A 24,086-nucleotide genomic window follows, 5' to 3' on the forward strand; every position below is an offset into this window, starting at 1 on the left:
ACTGATTTCCCCAGATATGTACCCTTTTATAAGTTCCCAAATCTCCAAATCCTAACATCACGAAAAAACGTCTCAAATTCTTTTTTTGATCAATCACGATTGCTCATTGTTCTCATTTGACTGTTTTGAATTCCTATCATTTTATTTTCCCACCAGCACCCTCTGCCAGCACCACCGCCGCGTCGACCGGCCTCACGACGCTGCTCCTCTTGCGAAAAACGTCTCCAGGTTGCGTCCATATCCTACGCACACACGCATACACACACACGCCTACACACACATACACGCACTCATGCCTGCGCACACACACATACACACACTCATGCCTCCACACAGACACAAACACTTATGCCTACACACACACACACACACGAACGCCTACACACACACGTGCGTACACACACAGCACTTCATACACAAGACGCATACACATGCATGCACACACACACACGCACCCACACACATGCGCCTACACAAACACACACGCTCGTGATTGCGAAAAAAATAATTTGAATTCAAGATGCCAAAAATTCAAATTAATATAATTTTTGAGCAATCACGATTGTTTATTGTTCTCTCTCTCTCTCTCTTTTTTTTTTTTTTTTAACTTTCATTTTTAAAAATTTCCCGAGGAATTTCTGAACTCGTCCCTTTTCCATAACATTATCAAAGGTGTCCTACAGTTTGGGCTGATGAGTCGGAGGAAAAATGACCGACTCCGACTTCAGGAATTTTAGAGCCTTCGACTCCGACCCTTTTACTTCAAAATAAGTTCGACTCCAGCTCTGACTCCGCAAGCACTAGACAGAGTTGCAGACTTAGTGGGAAAATGACTGACTCCGACTCTGGAAGTTTTAAACCTTCGACACCCGACTCCGACTCCACAACCCTACCTAGATTTGCGGGGTTTTTTTTTTTTTTTTTTTGACTTCAATTTGAAAAAAAATGAAGGGGAGAGCCCCCAAACCCCATCGAATATAATTTAAAACCAGAAATAAATAAACACTTTTGTGCACAGAAGTAAATGCAAATCAACAACGTTTTAACTCACAAAATTAGCAGATTACTGCATACACGTGTTTCGGGGTTTCAGAGAACCCCTTTTTCAATGCAAAATAGTGAGCTTTTCGATGTAAAGACATCCGGTAAAAGGATTTTCCATCAAACCATCAACGGGAAAGATTTATTCTGTCGAAATGAACTGAAAAATATTCCGGTGCCGCGCTAGTGAAATGAGATTTAGTATTACGAAAATAGCAACAGAAAAAAATGGCAACACGAGACGTTGAGAAAGAAAACGGAAATGGATCTATGCGGAAAGAGATATGTGAAACTGATTTCGAAATCAAAAATAGCATAAGAAACTGAATGCTCTAAATAAAAATAACTTAATTGGGCATTCATCCCTTCTATTCCGCGAGGAGTTTGAAACATCTTTATTATATCTGTCAGTCAGGGGTGCCCCCACTAAGAGCAAGTGCACTTCCCCCTCCTAAATATCGCACCCCCCCCCTACAAAAAAAAACAAGAGCCTCCGCCCCGTCCCCCAAAAAAGTAAAAAATATTTCTTAAAATAACCCTTTAAAAATTTCACTGGCGCAGTCTGCGCCATGAAGCCCCCCTCCCCCCCCCCCCTAGGTGGGCACCCCTGTATCTGTACCTGTACTTTACAACAGTAACACCCAATGTCAATAATATTCGTTTTATAAAACGCGCGAATGATGGATGTAGAATCCTCCTCAGATATTTTGGGAGGCTAGATAATACTGAACCAAAGAAAAAAAAATCGCGACCAAGCATGACGAATTGTGTGTAATTTGTCCTCTTTGAACGTGTTGCGTAAGTGTGGGTTTCTCGTTACGGATAAAATGGCATATGGTGAAAAATTTAAAAAAAAAATAACTTCATGCAGGCCAAGTTTAATCACACCCCCGCCCCCTTTCTGTGCTTTTATTCAAGTGTGGAAAATGTTTTGATTTCCACACCCAAAATGTTTGCTTAGCAAATCTTTGTATAGAAAAGAGCAAATATGCCCTATTTTTTATTCAAGACTCTTGGAAATTTATTAAAAAATCAGAGAAAATACATCCTGATAGAAGAGATAAAAAGAACGCTTCACAAAGACGCTTTGACACATTGATTTGTAAATATTTTACATTCTACTTCATTATGAAAATGGTTTTTTTTTTTTTTTTTTTTTTTTGAAATTTTAAAAGTTTTTTTTTTTTTTGAAAGAGCATGCTCAAAAACATAGTATCTGATCATTTTTTAAATTATTTGACTAAGCTTAATATTTGAAAATATATATATATTAATCGGTGCGCTTTCATTGTTTACGCTTCTGCCGATGACATCACAAATGATGAACTGCCAATCATTGTTGCCATTCACAGAGCACAATATTTAATTCGCTTCTTGATTATCATAACGTGGAAGTGCGGCAGACAGATGAGCTTAAGTACATCATTTGTGACGTCATAAAGACCACGCATTATTTTTAAAATCGGACATCTTAAAAAATTTATTAAAAATTTAGCGTTGGGAAAATGAAAGTTTTTTCTCGCTCCATGTTATTATTTATTTTTTTTTTATTTATTTATTTATTTATTTATTTGCTTACTTTATCAATTTCAGTGACCAAAAACAGTACTTTTGACTGAAGGAATCAACCCCATTGGGTGAAGATGGCATAAAATATCTCATAAAAATATTTGAAAAAAAGTATTTAAAATGTTTTGAAAGAGAAATTTAGCTCTTTATTTTGGCGATTTTCATCAGAATCGAAAGCGTCAATGACCCGCACACCTTTTTCTTGTTTACAAAAGAAACTCGCTTGTTTTCTATAATAATATATAGTATCAGTTTTTAAAAAACTGATAAAACATTTTTTTTTAAGTTTACATTAAAATCGAAACTTTTAATGTTTTAGCACATTTCAAAATTTTTGCGTTTTGAGGGGAAAAAACCCTGAGCGATAAGAAAAAATTAAATCTGGCGCCAGCATTTAGCACAAAAAAAAAAAAGAGAAAAAAAAAATATATATATATATATATATACTAGCAAAAATACCCGGCGTTGCCTGGGTCATTAATAATTATTAGAAAAAATCGTTATTTGCTTTTGTTTTCTGCTTTAAGTGAAAGAATTTAAAACACATCTTTTTGGCGTGATTAAAAATCGAGTTTCTTCCTTACCCATAAAACTAAAATAGCAATAAGTATAAAGAACAAAGTAGTATTGATTTAGAAACGAAAGCACTATATTTAAGCATATACAAATTTAAAAAACATGAAATTAATCTTCTCATGTTTAAAAAGATTAATCTGTTGATACTTTTTTTTTAACATGGAGTCTAAAACCTTCTCTGTATGGCTAATGAAGTACGAAGTGATTAAAAAAAAGTAGCTGCGCTCGTAGTAGCTGCCCCTTATACTTGCTTTAGTTATTTCGGGAAATTTCAATCATTGTGGCTCTTGGTGCGATTTTACCGAATTTGCGAAAGTCGTTTCGGGGTACCTTCGATGATGCTCCCCCATTCTTTCCATACTTTGTAAAACGATATGATATTAATTTTCGTTACAGAGATATCGCCGCCAGATGCTGAGATATTTTTGGTCACCATAAAATGGCGCTAAACAGTTTCATCCGAAATGTTACCAAAATAAGTAATAAAATTTGGTGATCGTTTGAAATTGTGCAAAAAGGAAAATTAATGGAAGTTTTTGTGCTGTTTATGGATTTGCCTAATTTAGTTGCTGGATTATTTAACACGGTAAAAAAAGTCTTTTGAAAATTCTTTGATTGGCGATATTTTGTTTACATGGTGAAAGCTGAGAAACATTATGACGTAGTAAGATAAATAAATACCTTTGTGCTGAATAGTAAAGTCAGACCAAACAACGTAAGTAGAAGCACAATATTATATAAATAAATATAAGCAATTTATAAATTTGTGCTTCTACTTGGAGAGTCTCCGCCCCGAAATGCAAATTAGGAGATTCAACGTCATACGCTGTGAATTGGATAAAAGCGCGAGTTGCGCTGTGTGTGGTCGTCTTCAGTTCGTTCATAGCCCAGGCAGTATTCGAGTGGACTGTTTCGAGGTATTTCCTACAAGCCGCGGTTTGCGCATAATCCATAGGTCGCTGGAGCATAACCGGCCCTTCTACTTTAGTTCGGGAAAAGTCAACCTCAACAGTATTCTTCATACCACGGACTGGAACCACCGGAAAGTAACCCTTTCATTTACTCTTTATAACGTCCAAGGACTATGAATTTGTATGAACAACCTTAATTTAAAGCATTATATTCACTCAATGATTCCATTATATTATCTTCAGTTGTTTGCTAGCCAAGAAGCGGCATTTGTACATAATGTAAATAAAATAAGAATTATTTTAAATAAGATGTTCTCTGTATCAGTTTAAACGTTACCTAAATTGAACGGACAAGCATCGTCCATCATATGGTCCGTCGAGCCGGATGCCCTTCTTGGTTAGTAGCAAACTGATTTTTTGAAAATTCAAGTATTAAAACTGCTTTAATCTGTTAATATGGCCAAAAAACTGCAAGTAGCTCAAGCTAAGTTTAAGTTACATTTAAAAGAAGTGGGTAGATTCGAATCAATGCTAAATGACTTTATTGCTAAACCAAATACAGATATCTTGCTATACGAAAATTTATTGTCGGAATTAGAAGACACGGAAGATATTTTAAATAACGTAATGTTAGAAGTAATGGTAAATGAAAGCGATGAAGAGACCGATGATTACGAGAATTTTAATAAAGCTAAGAAATCAATTCATAGCATTAAAAGTCAAATTCAAAGAATACTTTCAGATCTTAAACCAACGGAAGAAAGTGCTAGTCGAACAGTTAGTCAAACGGTAGAGCCCGAACCTAATCTAAAACTGCCGAAATTCAATTTGCCCACATTTGACGGGGATATTCAAAACTGGATAAGTTTTAAGCAAGTTTTTTACCTCAGCTATAGGTTCAAACAAAACATTAACCAATTGTCAAAAATTGCAATATTTAAATGCTGCTGTATCGGGAAACGCACACAGATTAATTAAAGGTTTTCCTGTTGTTGAAGCAAATTACGCTCAAGCATGGGAAACACTTACAAACCGCTATGATAATAAGCGAGAACTCGCATATTCCTTATGCACAAAGATATTCAATATTAAGTCGGGTAAAATGTCTTCAAAATTTCTGCATGAAATGATTGACTGTTGCAATGAATCAGTGCGCAATTTGAACACGTTAGGTTTGAAGCTGAACAAACTATCGGAAATTATACTAATACATTTCCTTCAGAAACGCCTAGACGAAAACATAAGAAGACAGTGGGAGTTAACTTTAGAAAGTGACGAGTTTCCTTCTTATCAGAAATTCATGCAATTCTTAGAATTAAATGCTAGAAGTTTACACTCATCAAAAGATTCATCAAAAGATTACGCGAAGGAAGAAAAATCTAAAGCTCAAACGCTTACTTATACTAACACAACATCTAATAAAGCTGCATTTGCAAAAGCCATTAATTGCACATACTGCAATTCTAATCATACGATATTTAGATGTCCAAAGTTTTCGGGATTGAACTTCCGGGATAGACTAGAATTAGTTAAAAAACGCAAACTGTGTTTTAATTGTTTAAGAGAAAATCATGATGTTTACAATTGTAAAGTAACAATGCATTGCAGGGTATGTTCAAGAAAGCATCATACTTTACTGCATTGTCAGTCGAATAAATCTAGTACTCATGAAACGGAATTAAACTCGAAGAAGGAAAATTCAAATTCTGAATTATCACAAACTGTGCAACATGATTCTAATGCGGTATCTCTTTCGGGTACCAATAACTCTGAGAAAACACTATTAACCACAGCCATGATTAAAGTAAAAGATGTTATGGGTGGTTATCAGGACTGTAGAGCTCTTATCGACTGTGGGTCTCAAAATTCTCTAATATCGGAAGATTGTTTTCAGCAGTTGGGTCTTAATTCAGCTACTTGTAATTGCACCATAAAGGGAATAGGAAATTCAATCACAAGTCAATCGAGTAAAATGGTAAAATTAGAATTCACACCCTATTTCAATTCAAATAAATTCTTTATGGATGCATTGGTTGTTAAAAACCTAACTATTGATTTACCCAACTGCAATATGACCAATGTAAATTGGCCTCATCTTAAAAGTTTAAAACTAGCAGATCCGCAGTTCCACATTTCCAGAGTGGACATAATAATCGGTGCTGATGTTTTTCTAGACCTGATAGAAGGTGAACAAATAAAAAACAAACATAATGCTCCGGGTGCATTAGATTCTAAATTGGGTTGGTTGCTGATGGGAAAGGTTTCATCATATTCTCCAAAATCTAAAAGTTACACATTTCATCATGATGTAAATCAAGAATTGGATTTAACCCTCCAAAAGTTCTGGGAGTTGGATTCAATTCCAAACGAAGACAAGGACAATTTAAACAGCGAGGAAATTACATGCGAACAATTCTACGAAAACACAACTAAACGGGATATTAGTGGAAAATATACAGTAAAGTTACCTTTTAAAAGGGAAATTGACTTGGGCGAGTCCAGGACTAAAGCCGTTTCGAGGTTTCTATCTCAAGAAAAGAAATTTGAAAAAGACAAAATTCTTGCTGAACGTTACAAGGGTTTTATGCAAGAATACATAGCTTTAAATCACATGGAGTTAGTACCCGAAAATGAAAAGCTAAATTCTAAATCTTTTTACATGCCTCATCATGGTGTGATTCGAGAGCAAAGCACAACTACTAAACTTAGAGTAGTATTCGATGCTTCTGCAAAATCGTCAGAAAACATATCCCTAAACGATATTCTACACAAGGGTCCTAAACTTCAGTTAGATTTAAGTTTTATTCTGATGAATTTCAGAACTCATTCAATCGCACTAACCGCGGATATTGAGAAAATATTTAGAATGATAACAGTGTCTAAGGAAGATTGTGACTTCCAAAGAATTATTTGGCGAACCGATTCAACTAGTGAAATCAAAGATTACAGGCTTTTAACAGTCACATACGGCACTGCATGTGCACCTTATTTAGCAGTAAAGACTATTCAGCAACTTGCTGCAGATGAGCAATCTTTATTCCCTAAAGCTGCAGAAATCGTAAAACCAGATTTCTATATGGATGATCTACTTACAGGCGCGGATTCAACATCAGAGGCTCGAAATATCGTCCTTGAAATGAATGAATTAATAAAAAAAGGTGGGTCTACTTTGCGTAAGTGGTTATCAAATGACTCGAAGGTAATAGAATTCTTGCCCGAAGACTTAAAAGCGACTATTTATCCTAAAGAACTGGGGGAAGAACACTCTATTAAGGTACTGGGTATTGAGTGGGATCCTATCACAGATTACTTTAGAATACAAATCAAGTCACCAAGCGAAGTAAAGAATAAACGTCAATTACTTTCCAATATCGCTAAAATTTATGATCCACTAGGATTTCTAGCACCAACAACCCTACTAGCAAAACTTTTAATTCAAGAACTGTGGTCCGAGAAAATAGGCTGGGATGAAAATTTACCAGAACAGATTATGAGCAAATGGCAAAAATTCGCATCGGAACTTATGCATTTGAAAGAAATTAAAATTCTGCGAAGTTTGAAAGATAAATGTTCAATTTCAAAATCCGTTGAAATTCATGCATTTTGTGATGCGTCTCAAAAAGCTTACTCGGCAGTAATTTATTTACGCTTCCGTTTGGAAAACGGTGAAATTAAAGTCAGTTTTCTAGTAGCGAAAACTAGAGTTGCTCCTTTAAGGAAAATTACTTTACCAAGATTAGAACTTTGTTCTGCAGTATTATTGAGTCGTTTGTATAAAAGTATTAAGAATAGACTTTTGATTGTAACCGATTTCGATTACTTTTATACAGACTCGCAAATCGTTTTAGACTGGATAAAATCGGAATCGCGTAGATGGAAAGTATTTGTCGCAAATCGAGTATCAGAAATTCAAAAACTAACCCCGGTTGAAAATTGGTTTCACGTAAGAAGTGAAGATAACCCAGGGGATTGCGCCAGCAGAGGGATTCTGCCATCTAAGTTAAAAGAACATAAACTTTGGTGGAAAGGTCCAGTTTGGCTTTCTGACCCAAATTTTAGCATTAATTCAAGCGCGTTTTTTCACCCCGTTAAAGAATCGGATCAAGAACAAGAAGAATCGGAGAGCGTACTCGGTTGTTTGAAAGTAGAGTCAAGTCCATTCATTCAAAATTATTCAAGTTATGTTAAGCTAATTAGAATTACGGCTTGGTGTTTGAGGTTCATAAAGAACTGTAAAACTATTGCAGAAAAGCGCAAGTTTGGGTTTTTAACATCTGAAGAAAAATCGGAAGCTATTTCTCGGGTGATTAAAATTGTACAAGATGAAGAATTCAAATTAGAAATACGTAAATTGAAAAACAACCAGTCACTACCTTCAACACACAAACTTTTACCACTCAGTCCTTTTCTTGATGAAAATTTAATTCTAAGAGTTGGGGGCAGACTGAAACATTCAAATTTGCGTGAAGATCAAAAACATCAAATTTTGCTTCCAAGAAATCATCATTTTTCAAAACTTTTAATCGATTACTTTCATCAAAAAGCTATGCATGCTGGTGTTCAAACAACTCTATTCTTGATTCGAGAAAATTTTTGGATTATATCAGGTCGGAATGCTGTTCGAAATATTATTCGAAAGTGTATCGTATGCTTAAAAGCTAATTCTTTAAATTCAAAGCAGCTAATGGGAAACTTACCCAAAGAAAGGGTAATTCCTGCTCGAGCCTTCTCAAAATGTGGATTAGATTTCGCTGGTCCAGTAATTACAAAACCGAATCTTAAGCGGTCAAAAGTAACTTTGAAAAGCTATATCGCATTATTCGTGTGCTTTACTACTAAAGCAATACATCTAGAAGTTGTATCGGATTTAAGCACGGGAGCCTTCTTGGCTGCCTTCGCAGATTCATTGGAAGAAGAGGAAAGCCTTCTGATATTTTTAGTGACAACGCGACAAATTTCAAGGGCGCAAGAAATTATTTAAATGCTCAAGCTATTATTTGTTCTTCAGAAGATGTTCAAAACTATGCCACAGAAGAAAACATAAACTGGCATTTCATCCCTCAAATTACTCCTCACTTTGGGGGATTATGGGAATCTAACATTAAGACTGTGAAAAAGCATTTAATCAAGGCGTCTAATTCTGCTCTTCTTAATTTCGAAGAACTTTCAACCTTATTGATTCAAATAGAAGCATGTTTAAATAGCAGGCCTTTAACCCCTTTGTCTGCTGACCCGATGGACTTACAGCCTCTTACACCAGGGCACTTTTTAATAGGTGCACCCCTTCGGTCTTTTCCTGAACAATATTCTGCTGAAACTAATTCTGCTTTTTCTTGTAGATGGAAAGTAGTGCAATGTATTCGTAACAGGTTCTGGAACAGATGGTCTCAAGAGTTCCAAACAGAGATGCAAGTGGCGTAAGGCGACTTCAAACGTCAAAGTGGGTCAACTGGTGCTGCTGAGGGAGGACAACCGGCCGCCTCTGCATTGGTGTCTCGCCCGAATAACTAAAGTCTACCCTGGAGATGATGGTTTTAGTGCGAGTCGTCGACGTGAAAACCTCATCGGCTGTCTACAAACGATCAATAACCAAAATAGTGGCCTTGCCGTATGAAGAATTTAATTTTGGATTTTCATCCAACGCGGGGGAGCATGGAGAGTCTCCGCCCCGAAATGCAAATTAGGAGATTCAACGTCATACGCTGTGAATTGGATAAAAGCGCGAGTTGCGCTGTGTGTGGTCGTCTTCAGTTCGTTCATAGCCCAGGCAGTATTCGAGTGGACTGTTTCGAGGTATTTCCTACAAGCCGCGGTTTGCGCATAATCCATAGGTCGCTGGAGCATAACCGGCCCTTCTACTTTAGTTCGGGAAAAGTCAACCTCAACAGTATTCTTCATACCACGGACTGGAACCACCGGAAAGTAACCCTTTCATTTACTCTTTATAACGTCCAAGGACTATGAATTTGTATGAACAACCTTAATTTAAAGCATTATATTCACTCAATGATTCCATTATATTATCTTCAGTTGTTTGCTAGCCAAGAAGCGGCATTTGTACATAATGTAAATAAAATAAGAATTATTTTAAATAAGATGTTCTCTGTATCAGTTTAAACGTTACCTAAATTGAACGGACAAGCATCGTCCAACTTACGTTGTTTGGTCTGACTTTATTATGACGTAGTCTTCGGCTTCAAAAACAGCAACGTTGAAAAAACTGCCAAATGCATCAGCTACGGAAATCTTTTTGCAAAAATTTTGGCGATCTGCTGGTTGTTTGGATAATGAGTAAGTGTTCAATCAGCATAAATAATAATAAAAACCATTAATTTCATTAAAGTTCCGTTTAAATGGAAAATCATCAGCCAAATCATGTATTATTTGCCAATTTTGTGCAAAAATCTTACTTCAAGATTTGACTTGAGAAAAGCCTTGAACAATCACTAAAAGCAAAGAAAGTCAGCAATACAACAATTGTCGCTATCGACAGGGAGTTGAGATGATACACTAAATACTGTATTGAGTTGAAGAAAGCCTTCGAACATGGATCTAAAAAGCTCATAACTCGTTTTTTATTCTACTTAGAAATTTCAAACAGGTGCCATCTTCAGCAGAAAAATCAGAGCTTTCGATGGACATATAATGTAAATATGTGCAAGTATTTTTTCATCCCAAAATTAGAGAATATTTACAAAAATTGTGTTTTATTGCCCCCCTAAGGGGGTTTTGCCCCCCATAACGGGACGAAAACTACCCTATGTGTTATTCTGATGCATAAGCTATATTATTGTAAAGTTTCATCAAAATCCGTTCAGTAGTTTTTGCGTGAAAGAGTAACAAACATCCATCCATACATCCATACAGACAAACTTTCGCATAAATAATATTAGTAAGATATATATATATATAATTTGAATTCTGACGCTGTGACATTTTGAATCCGAATTATGTTTTTCGCAATACGAGTTTGCGACAGGACCCCACCACTCATTGGAGGCTATTGTTTCTAGAAACGGCTCCTGTCCTCCCAAGCTTGCCCCTCCTCCTGGGCTTTTACGTGTGTGTAAGGACTTGTTTATGTATAGACGTGTGTGTATGTAGGAGTGTGTGTATGCAGGATATGGACGCCACCGCCTAGCAGGAGGGGATTCCAGTGGACAGTGCTGCTAGTGGAGGCTAGGACCAGAGGAGCAGCTCTGTTCTCCGGCGGACGGCGGCGCTGCAGAGGCCCCTGGTCCCTTCTGAAAAAGGAACCGGACATCAAGGATGGTCAAATGAAAGCAATAAGCAATTGTGATTGCTCAAAAAAACACAAGAATCAACTAAAGAGGGCTTAGAACACAATCATCAAAGGTTAGTGTTATTATTATTATTAAAAAGTATTTTTAAAATATAACTTCTTATTCATTGATGTTAATATCAGGGGAATATTGTCTAAAATATTCCAATTCAGCGAGGCAATTAACAATAACTCTGTTAGAATTTGAAGTATCTTAGCACCATTAATCATTACTGTTTTATACGCTTCCTGAAATTTAATCATAAATCACAGTGAATATCCTAGTCGTAAAATGGAAAATGAATGCTTGTTAATGAAGAAACTCTACAGCGCTTTTGAGAAAGCAATTTACTTCTCCAATTATTTATGTTAACATGTGCACTCAAGTTCAGTTGAACCGCAGTCATCTTATCTTAACACAAGGTCTCCGCGCTCATTCAAGATGGCCGCCCGCAAGGGCGGTTTGTTTACATCCCGTAATAGCTCCACCGTGAATTAAAAATTAAGAAGATATTTCATTCTTTGAAAAAGCAGTCGGTTTTTACGTGAAATACTCTAGTACGCCACTCAATTAACAATTCATTTTATTCGAGTTTTAATATCCACACAAACAGTTCTTAAATAGTATTCTAAACTAAAGTTTATGCATATGAAATGATAAATATAAGATTTGCAATAAATATAGACAGGAAAGGAAAAGACAGTACACATAAGAAAGCAAAAAGAAAAATTTACTAGTCTGTGTATAAAAAAATACTCTTGAAATTTAAACATAATGCAAAAGAAAGTAGGAAATAAATTTTGCTTATTGTAAAATAAGTTAGGAAAAACGGGAAGAGCAGATTTCTTAGTTATAAACTAATAAATATTTGGCTTTTTTCACATGAATAATTTACATTAATATTAATTTCTTTTGATAAAAATGTTAACAAATGAAACAAATAATATGAATTGGAATAAAAAACCAATATTAATACATGTTCGTGTAAGGTGATGTTCATAGGTGAACGGTTCAAACTCGGAGACTTGCCTTTAAAATTTCTCAAAGTTCTAAAAATGAAGTTTTAAACGATTTTTAATGATAACATAACGGTACGATTTTTAACGATATAGACTTAACATTTTCGAAGATGAAAATGATATGTCCTAAATAAGCTCAGCTGTAGACTATCTTTGTTGAAATTTAGGGAAGAGATGGGCTTCGGGCGATCCAGGGCCGCGCGGTCTCTATGTGCAAGGTCGTGCGGAGCACGACGGCGCCAGAACCAAAAAGGCGCCAAGCTCTACGATTCAATGCTCTAAATGAGAGAATAAATCTCCAACCAAAAAAACAAAATTGAACTTTTCATTTTTCTATTAAAGTACCTGTGAAATTATACTGCTCATTAAAACTAACAATCCTCCTTGCTGCCTATCTATAAGGAGGGGAAAATGCCGTGTTGTGTCTGAATATGCTATTCAGAAGCGCAACCTTTTACACTGAAAACACGTGATGCTAATTAATGCATACATCAGCATTTTTCTTCATATGTGGAGTCATGAATGTTACTTCGGTATGTCTATAATTTCACAAGGTTGAGCGTACGAAGCAGCGCAAGAAATTTGCTATTCTCCATTTTTGTTCTCTCGGTGAATATGTTATAATTTGTGCAATATGTCTTTTTGTGATTTTTAACTACTGTCTTTGGTAATTCCACTGCATCATGCTATCATACATTTAAAAATACCGTAAGCACATTAGCATATTATTTACTTGTGCGTAATATGTATTTTTTGTAGACAATAAATTAGATTAACTTATAGTTCCGAAAAGTAACGACTTGACCATGATTACTCAATTCTTTCATCCCCTTTTTCTTCAACTATTTGTGTATTAAACTTAAGAAACAACTTTGGACAATGTGTTTGTTTTAGACATTAAATTCAATGCCTTTTTAACGACTTCGTAAGTTGGAAGTATTCGTTTTGACGGCAAGTTTCAGTTTCAGATTTTAAAGCGGAAAATCCTCTACAATATTATCCTTTAATTCAGAAATATAATCAGTCACTTCCTGTTTCGTGACGCAACCAGAGTTGTCCAGAGGACACCCCACAAGGGGGGAGGGGGGAACGCGTCCAACAAAGTAATTTTAATAAGGAAAAAATAATGATGTTGGGTTAAAACTTTAATATCCGCAAATTGGTCAGCTACTCCTTCTCTGTCCTATTTCTTTTTTTTTTTTCTAGTTCGCCTGAAAATAAGAAAGTTTTCAAAATGCTACTCTGTAGAATTCCCCCCCCCCCCCCCCCCCCACCCCCGCTAAAAGCATTACGGAGCATCTCAAATTTCGTTTCCAGATCTTCAATTTCACAAAATTTCGAGAAAGCTCCCGAATCCGAAACAACATTGCTTGAAACTCCTTTCGAAAATCACTTAAATTGCATTTTTAGAGTTTCAATTTCGAAAGAAAGCCGGCCCTGATGTCACCAATTATGGTCTTACAATCACATTTTTAAGACTTCATTTTCAGAAAATATTTGGGCAAAGGCCTCCGAACCTCCTTTCTTAAATGTCATAAAAACTTAAATTTTTCATAAGTCTTTTGAAAAACCTAAGTTAGAATAGCCTCTGAACCACTTCTCCTAACATCATAGAATACTGCTTAGGTTTTTAGGACTTAAATTTTTTAAAAAAAATCAGGGGGGGGGGGGGAGCTCCAGAATTCCCTTCTTGTAAAAATCTTCAACGTGTCTTTAATTGCGCTTTTGTTCTATTTCAAAAAATTGGTGGGGAGAAAAGGGGAATTGATTTCTATTTCTCAAAAAAAAAAAAAAAAAAACGATTGGGTAGAATCTCAGAGTTCCATTCCTTATTCTAACGTCTATAGATATGAACTACAATCATGTTTTAAGACTTCCAAATTCTATAAATTTCCGCAGATCGCCTTGTACTCTTTTTCCCCATAGCACCACCAAAGACCGTCTAAAATTGCGTTTTTCGAACTACATGTTTCAAAAATTTTCTGGGGAGAATCCCCGGATCCCTTTTATTAAAAGATTTTTTTTTTTTTTTTTTTTTTTTTTTTCAATTTGTGCCCCCTAAACCTATTTTTTAGTTGCGTCAACTGCTCCTGTTGGCAGGCATAAAAGTTTTTATTAATTATTCATCACTTAGAGATTAGATAGGTATTCAAAGTGGCTTTAACTTAGATATATATTTTCTTCTTCCAAAACGCATTAGCATATCAGAGGAGCTGCTGAACTCAAAATAATTTCGAGATATGAAGTAAAAACGTACACCATATTGCGAAATTAAATATTCACACACTTTTTTTGTGTATGTGTAAACTAAATGCCAAACTTATTTTATTTCCGTTTTATATTTGTCTACAAAATCTCCCGCCAGGCGTTAACTGTATTTTCCTCGAACGCCAGAGCATAAAGGCGCTCAAAAGACATTTGCACGACGGCGCCGATCAGGCTTGGCGCGGCCCTGGGGCGATCTTTCTCCGGAAAATTTTTCAGTTTGAGGTTCTAAAAACGCAATTATTGGCCATCTTAGTAAAAACATTAGTAGGAAAAAAGTTTGGATTCGGAGCCTCCCCCCCCCCCCCGCAGTTTTTTTTTTTTTTGAATTGATGTTCCGAGAACAGAATTTTAGACGAGTTTTAAGGATGTGTGCGGGAGAGAGGATCTCGAGTACTCCCGAAAGTTTTTTTTCGAAATTTAAGTCAAAAAAAAAAAAAAAAACAGAATTGTAAGTTACCTTTTACGACAAGGAGAAATGTTAGGCTATCCTCACCCGGATTTTTTTTTTTCTTTTGAAATTTAAGCCTTAAAACGAAATTGTATATGATCTTTTATTATGTGAAGGGGTACGGCAGGCATTCCCCTGGATTTTTTTTCCAAAATTAAAATCCTAAAAATTCTTGGCAATTTTTTACTTGGCTAAGTTCGAGGACGGGAAGAGGTTCGGGGCTCTTCCCTGGAATATTTCGAAAATTAAGCTTTAAAAAACGCAGCTGCAGGACACCTTTCAGGATAAGGATTGGGACTTAGAGAATCTCTCACAGAAACTTCGAAATTGAAGTTCCGAAAATGAAATTTTAGACGATTTTGAATAATGTTAGAGGGAGGGTATTCGGGACTCTGTTGCGGAAATTTGAAGCGATTGAAGTCCCTAAGTCAAAGCTCATGATAATCTTAGAGGATGTTCTGTGATCAGGTACTCTGGCATGAGAGGGGGAGGGGTTACTGTAGCCATAAGCCCTTTCTCCTGTATTCGCCATTGCGCTTGATGCTACTCTTCTCTAAAATGATGCTATTTTTCTCCTATGTAGTTTAATTTTTCAACTGTGCAATAATATATTTTTAAATATAGGGATAATGTCGCGACCTCCTAAGAAATCCTTCGCGACCCCTTGGGGGTCGCCACCCACAGGTTGGGAACCCCTGATATAGTGCTTTATTGTTCAGTTTATTTCCAAATTTCAATAGAGATTCTTTTTCATTACAATGATTGAAATGTACTGTTTAATTATATTCGGATCAGTAAAACTACCATACGTTTCAAACATCAAAATATTCATAAGCAAACAATTTTCACGAATCCTTCTCCATAGATAAAGAATAAGTAAAGCCAACTACTCACGACATTGAGATGTGCAGTATTCAGCGCCATTTTTTTCGTCGAATTTCCGTAGTAATGAACTAACAAGACTGAAACCCCAAGACTTCCACGACAGTTTGTGCTCACCCCAATAGAAAACACATGCTGTAATGCAAAGATAAAAAAACGTGGTCCTCTTGAACCGTGTCATGTCCTTGGCCAGTATCAAGGCGGGAGGGAGATATGAAAAGAGATACTCTTCACTTTGTTAGGACTTCGTGATATTTCTGAGATAATTTCTCTCATTTTGAGAGAAATTGTTTGTCTATTTTGGTCTGAAGCATTGATCATTCCAGCTTTTTTGAAATTCAAATATTACTTATCTTTCTTCTTTTTTTTATGTGTTTTCTGGAGAAAGTTAAAAACGATTTAACTCTACAATTATTGTTGCTGCAGAGTATCTTGGGGGATTCAGTCTGTCCCTGGTATCAGAGTATCAGGGGCAGACTGGGTCCCCCAAGAGGGCGCCAACATTGACGCCTAAAGGGCGCACAGATTCGAGGGTGCAAAAAAATCGAAGGCACACAGGTTCGAGGGCATAAAAAGAAAGAAAGAAGAAAGAAAGGGGAAAAATTCGAAGGCGTACATAAAATGAAATGAAAAAAAAAACGAAGGCGTGCAGATTCGAGGGCGCAAAAGAAACGAGCTGATGTGTGCATCACATGACTTCCTTTTACTCCAATTTAAAGATAATAGTGCCTCGGAGTGCACAAAGAAACACTTTAAATATTTTCACCCCAAGTTTGTTGCGAACCGAAGCAAAGAATATACAGATTTACGTTTTATACAGATAAATTTTCGAAATATTGGCAGTTTTAATGTGATTCAATGGTTAACTCTCTAAATATGGCCAAATTAAAACCAGATTAAAAAAAAAAAAAAAACGCCAAATTCGTCGCCAACTTCACGAGAAAACTTGACGACCAAAAGACTGGCGATATATCGCCAAGTGTTCGCCAAATTATAACACCACTTGAGTTTACATCGAAATTAACAATGATTTCCCCCAAAAAAGGGGTAAAAGCCCCCTTTAGAAAATCCCGAATGCAACCAAAAGGGGAGGTGCACAACTAGACCCCACTGGTAGTCTACGTACCAAATTTCAACTTTCTAGGACTTCCCGTTCTTGAGTTATGCGACATACATGCGCACATAAGCACATCCGCACGTACGCACATACATACGTACATATAGACATCACGAGAAAATTCGTTGTAACTAACTCGAGAATCATAAAAATGGATATTTCGTATGTCTATACGTGCTTAGGCAATTATCCACCTGTGGTCGAGTCGAAAAAAAAAAACTCAACATTCATTCGGGGGTGAGCAAAATGGAAATTAAGGTCGGTTTTTTGAGTTAAATTTTTTTCGCGAATACAACAGTTGTTTTTTTTTTTTTTTTTTTTTTTTTTGTAAAAGGAAGTAAAAATTGAATGCTGCCAGTGAATCCCTTATGTTTTAAACAGAAATTAATCACAAGTTATTTATTTTATTTATTTATTTTTTAGAACACAAACCTGGGGTGAAAACCTTTTTGCACTAAAAAGCTACATCAAACTTGACAATTAGGTGAGAATCTTAAGTGTTATTGTCCTGTGTTTATTGAGCTCTTTTTCAAAAAACATTTCAAATAAATAAATAAAATATATCAATTTTATATGGTTATTACTTTTATGATCTAACCACAATAGCAGTAATGAACCATAACCAGAAGTAATAAATAAATAAGTACCTTTGTGCCGAGAAATAACAGGAAGTATCCAACATTTTTCAACGCAAATAAAGATTACTGACTACACGTGTTTCGAGGTTTCCAGGAACCTATTTTTCAATTCAAAGTTGTGAGCTTTTGGATATAAAGACATCCGATAAAAGCAACGAAAATAAACAAAAAAGTTGAAGAAAACAAAAGATTCTTCACCTCAGGTATGGATGTACTTCGACCTTGTACTGGAATGTAGTTAATTTTTAACAACTATAAACATAAAACAAAATAATTTTAAGAAAAGTTCAATTTCTTTTGAAAAATTTAACCTACTTTATTAGTTATTTCCTTCTGAAAAGCAGCATTTTATTTATATATCCAAATCATATTGAATGTTTCATCACATTATTCAGTACATTTGAGTAATAAATCCCCTTTTTTACAAAAGAAAAAACATAATCTCATAACTATCGATATGACTGGTCTTAAGAAAAGATACGTATATGAAAACAATGAAATACTAAACAATTTTTTCTTTTTTTAAATTCTTGATGCTAAATAATTTTTCTGCGCTATTGTTTTCATTGTCCGAAAATTGATGCGAAATTTCTTGTTCAGTTTTTTACTCAGATATGGCTTTTTTGTTTTTCCACAGGAAGCACAATACAGTGAAAAAACGATCATAATTCACAAAGAATGCTATTAATCTGTACTTTTAAATTTTCAATAAACAATGCGATTGTTTTCGATTTACTAAAAAAAAGAAGAAAAAAATCTTGAATTCGTTCCTGAAAAATAGAAGTTTTCGCAAACAAGAGTTGCGGGAAAATTTTTACTACGTATTTCTAGAAGTTATAATTCTGCCAAAATTCAATTTTATTTGTTTGTATTTTTTATTCATTCTAAATACCGTGCAAAAAAAAAAAAAAAAAAAAAACACTGATTAGCGGTGGGGCTAAGCATAATTCATTCGCCATCACAATTGTTTTTCTGGCGTATCGAATGTATTTTAAGGTAACCAGTCATTCCAATTCACATCTACCAGCGGTGGCGATTCGGAGGGGAGGGGAGCGACCCCCTCTCCCTTTTTTGTGGTTTCTTTATTTATTTTATTTTCCTATTTAGGAACCAAAACTAAAAGTAAAGAAAAAAAATCAGAAATGTCAAAATTTTCAGAATATAATTATTACTTTAACTATCTTTTTTCGAAACATTATTTAGCGCTTCAAGCAGTAACTTTTAGTTTATCTATTCATTGTTTAGATATTAGTTAATCAATTGTTTTACTTAAAAAGGCCGTACTTGTTCAATGAAATCATTATTAAGTGTTCGTGACATCTCAAAATACTTTGGGGTAAATAATGTAAGTCTAATTCATGTCTAAGTGTTCCTTCGAGGAAAGTAACTGCGTAAAAAATTCATCAAAATCTTAATAAAATAGCGAATTAAGTTGCTAGATTTACACCAATTACCACTCATCTGCTCTCAAAACTAGCCCAAGCAAAATTTTGCAGTTTTTTCTCTCTTCTTTTTTTCTCCATTCTTTTGCTGTCGTTAAAAGTCCTATGGCTTTTAGTTGTTTTTTTTTGCCCCCCCCCCCCCCCCCCCCCCCCCCCAGTTTTCAGTCCCAATTGCCGCCTCGGATATCCACGTATAAACCGCAACCGCAATAACAACGTGGAGTAATAAAAATTAACAATAATAAATGATGTTACAAACAATTCATTGCAAGAAAAACTCATTGCAGAGTTAACCGTGTTCATTGGATTAACCGATTCATAGATTAACCTTTGAAGCCAAATTTTAAAAGTATTTTCTTCTGAAAGAGCATGCTTAAAAACATAGAATATGATCATTTTTTAAATAATTTCTTCAAGTTTAATATTTTTAAAAAAATTACTTAAATCGGTGCTCTTTCATCGTTTAACGCTTCTGCCGATGACATCACAAATGATGAAATGCCATTCACGGTCCAAAATATTTGATTCGCATCTTTACTCACGTGTATTGGCAACGATATGGTTCATAGCAAGCGTAGAGCACATTTTCAATTCGCTTCTAGATTCGTGGAAACGTGGTAGAAAGTGCGCCAAATTGCATCATTTGTGACGTCATCAAGAATACGCCTTGTTTTCAAAATCAGACAATTTAAAAAATTAACTAAAAAATAACTGTTGGGAAAATGAAAGAATTTTCTGGGTCCATGTTTTTTCTTTTTGAGCAATCACGATTGCTTATTGTTCTTATTTGACTGTTTTTGATGTCCTTTGATTTTATTTTCCTCCCGCCTCCCTCTGCAGCATCACCGTCGACCGGGTCCTCACGATGCTGCTCCTATAGTGAAAGCCGTCTCCAGGTTGCATCCATGTCCTACACACACGCGCATACATACACAATTACACACACACATACACATACAAACACATACACACACGCATACACAAACACATACACACATAAGCACATACAGACACCTACACATACACACACACAAAAACATACACATACACACAACTACCCACACATTCATGCCTGCAGACAGACACAAACACATATGCCTACACACACATAAACATACCCCCTACACAGAAACACACATACCCCCACACACAAACACACACGCCTACATACACACACTCGTGATTGCGAAAAACATAATTTGAATTCATGATGTCAAAATTCAAATTAATTTTTTTTTTTTTGCTTATTCTATCTATTCAGTGACTAAAAGTACTACTTTTGACTGAAGGAAACAACCCCATTATGTTTGTATGCGTAATTGTAACTGAAACCGTATCTTAAGTGCTCGTTATGCATATACGTTTAAAACCGTGTGTATAAACCTTACAAATACAAAAGTGACGACCAGCAACAGGCTCTGGGCCCAGCTAGACTGGTCCTAGTCAATTTACAATCCCCAGTGAAGATCAATGGCCCTCTTAAAACTGTCTACTCCTTTGCTCATTAAAACCTCTTCCGGTAAGCTGTTCCAAGGTTCCACTACCCTGCTAAAATAATAATATTTCCTAATATCCATGTTAGCCTGAGATTTAAATAGCTTAAAACAATGACCCCTTGTCCTGTTTTCAGTGCTAAACTTTAGCCCCGTAACATCTTTCGTTTTAATAAATTTAAACAGCAGAATCATGTCCCCTCGGTCTCTTCTTTGCTCAAGACTGTACATTTTTAGCCTTCTAAGCCTGGAATCATAATCTAAGTTGGAAAGTCCACTTATTAGCCTTGTAGCCCGCCTTTGAACACTTTCCAATACATTAATGTCTTTCTTAAGATAAGGAGACCAAAACTGAACAGCATACTCCAAATGGGGTCTTACCAAACTTCTATATAAGGGCAGAAGAACTTCTTTAGATTTATTTGAAATAGATCTATTGATAAAACCAAGCATCTTATTGGCTTTGTTGCTAGCAATGCTGCACTGTTGGCTAAACTTTAAATCCTGACTTATTAGGACCCCCAGATCAGTAACTTTGTCTGCCTGACTAATGACTGAACCTTGCAAATAATAACTTGTACACTTATTTCCATGCCCTAAATGTAGCACTTGACATTTCCCAACATTAACAGCCATACCCCATTTATCAGCCCACTCCGTTTAATGATCTAGATCTTCTTGCAGCTGATTTGCTTGTTCTTCATTTTCTACAGTCCCCATAACTTTGACATCATCAGCAAAACAATTCATGTTCCCAGAAATATTTTTGTGAATATCGTTCATAAAGACAATGAACAAAACAGGCCCTAACACTGATCCTTGAGGAACCCCGCTTAAGACCTCACTCCAATTAGAATAATTTCCCCTTACAACTACTCTTTGTTTCCTTCCGGTCAGCCAATTTTTTACCCAAATGAAAGTTTTCCCTCCTATTCCAATATCAGCTAATTTGCTAAGTAGAGCAACATGCGGTACCTTATCGAAAGCTTTTTGAAAATCAATGTAAACAACATCTACAGGCTTCTTATTGTCCAAAGCCATGGTAACTTTGTCATAGAAATGTAATAAATTAGTTGCACAAGATTTACCTTTCCTAAAACCGTACTGAAAACTAGTCAATAGATTATTAGTCTCTAGAAAATTTACTATCTTAATTTTCATCAATGTTTCAAAAATTTTGCAAACCACCGAAGTTAAACTCACAGGTCTATAATTTCCCGCACTCCCTTTAGACCCTTTCTTGAAGAGCGGTGTAATGTTAGCCAGCTTCCAGTCCTCTGGCACTGTCCCCGAATTATAAGAAGCATTGAAAATGTTTGCGATTACATCTGCTAATTCCTCTGCACATTCAACTAAAATTTTCGGATAAATACTATCTGGCCCCGGAGCCTTAGTCTCTTTAATTTTTTTCAAATGAAGTAAAACGTCATCCCTGGAAAATACAAAGTCCTCAAGCTGTACTATAGCTTGTGTCTTGTTGGTGTCAACTGTTGAGATACAGTTATCGTTAAAAACACTCGAAAAAAAGTTATTAAGAACATTAGCAATATCACTATCGTCCTGAATTAAAATTCCGTGCTCATCAACCAGTGGCCCAATATGACTATTTCGAACTTTCCCCGAATTAGCGTATGCAAAAAACCTCTTGGGATTCCTGTTTATGCTATCTGCCAGTCTTTGCTCCAACTCTCTTTTCTGAATCCGTACCAAATACTTAAATTTACACCTTGCCTTACAATATTGGAGCCTATCTGCACTGTGACCTGTTTCTCTAAACCTATGAAAAGCAGCTTGCTTGTAATTTAGAGCGTCTTTAGTTTCCCTGGAGAACCACATTGGCCAAATTTTAGTGTTGACACCCTTTCTCCTAAAAGGAACATGATCCCTAACCGTATTCGCTAGATTTTCCTTAAACTCTGCCCACTGAAGATTCACATCGCTATTGTCCAATCCAGAAGAAAAAACTGCTTTCAAACTCTGCCGAAGTGCCACAAAGTCAGTATTTCTGAAATTGGGCACAAACCTAAAATTCTCTACTTTGTGCATATCAAATTTAATCCCAAACCTAATACTGTTGTGGTCGCTATCTCCAATGTGTTCCCCTACACATAACCCCTGAACAGAGCCTTCCATGTCGCAGAAAACTAGATCTAAAATCGCGTCCTGTCGAGTACCCTGAGTTACAATTTGATCTAAGAAACAGTCACCAATTACTTTCAAAAAATCCTCTTCTCTGCTATTACTATGGTAAAAATTATTCCAATCAATTCCTGGAAAATTAAAATCTCCCATTATGATGACTGACCCCTTGCTAGAAATGTCACTAATAATACTAAACATCTGTTCGTCTTGACCCTGGCTTAAGTTGGGTGGCCTATGAATATTCCCCAAACGTAGTTTTTTGCCCTTATTAATAATCAACTCCAGCCAAATCATATCAATCTCATTAGGTTTATCATTAATTACCAATTCATTGCAAATTAAAGTGTCTCTGACATAAAATAAAACCTCACCACCTCTTTTACCTACTCTATCTTGTCTAAACAAATTATACCCAGCAATAGATAATAAATCATCATCACTTTCGGTAGCCCATGTCTCGGTAACTCCAATGACACTAGCTTTCCCATACTTACAAGTGACCTATACACTGCATTGTTGGTATATTTCCTTGAAGCTTACAGAACCAAAAATATGATCCAGCAGGTATCTTCCATCTATTACATATGATGCAGTGAGAAGCGAAGGGATGTCAGCGGCAAAATTGAAAATTTGGAGAAAACCAGTACAAATGGTTGGTGAACCTCTCCTCTATCTTGGCGCAAGAGATGGTACTAGTAGACCTAGTAGTTGCTTCTATACAGCATGATTTAGAAGAGAAAATCAATGAAAGCCTATCTAGGATGTTATCTTTAAACGCGTTTAATTCAAAACTTGAAAATGTCCACTTACATCCCTTTGCTTCTCACTGCCTCATATATGACACCAGCTGTTCGTTCTGTGATGGTGGATGAACCTTTTGCTTCAGATAATAGCACTTTAACGATGCAGGATTTCTTTCCTTCTGAAACCAAATTCATCGAATACTGATGGAGGATCAAAGCATAACTCGTACCAGAAGTTTTTAGCAATTTGTTATTCCATCTTTACTGTTCATACCAGTCGGTGTAAAAGATGGTTTGGCTTACACATCTTTACAGATAATAACTACTCTCGTAACAGAAGCTAAAGACATAACTGCTTACCTCTTTTACAAAGAAATGCCACAAAATTGTTTGCCTTCAATATCCTTTGGTGTTACTACACGAATGTTAAAGGTCTCATCGCAACTCACTTTATCATCAGCGAGCAATACTACTACCAACTTGAGAGGGAAGAAACTTCTGGGGGCTTTAGAAA

The 24,086-nt window shown here is 35.9% G+C and overlaps 1 protein-coding gene across 1 annotated transcript in view; it reads right to left on the reverse strand.

The window, feature by feature from the left end:
* LOC129224124 (UTP--glucose-1-phosphate uridylyltransferase-like) overlaps positions 1 to 16,130 on the reverse strand; it is a 74,414-nt gene extending 58,284 nt beyond the window's left edge. Inside the window, exon 1 of the mRNA XM_054858537.1 lies at positions 16,010 to 16,130. Within this exon, the coding sequence (XP_054714512.1) occupies positions 16,010 to 16,039 (30 nt within the window). The 5' untranslated portion in view covers positions 16,040 to 16,130. The remainder of the gene's footprint in view (positions 1 to 16,009) is intronic.
* Positions 16,131 to 24,086: the final 7,956 nt, after the last annotated feature.

This window comes from Uloborus diversus, chromosome 6, assembly GCF_026930045.1.
Source record: "Uloborus diversus isolate 005 chromosome 6, Udiv.v.3.1, whole genome shotgun sequence".
Lineage (NCBI taxonomy): Eukaryota > Metazoa > Arthropoda > Arachnida > Araneae > Uloboridae > Uloborus > Uloborus diversus.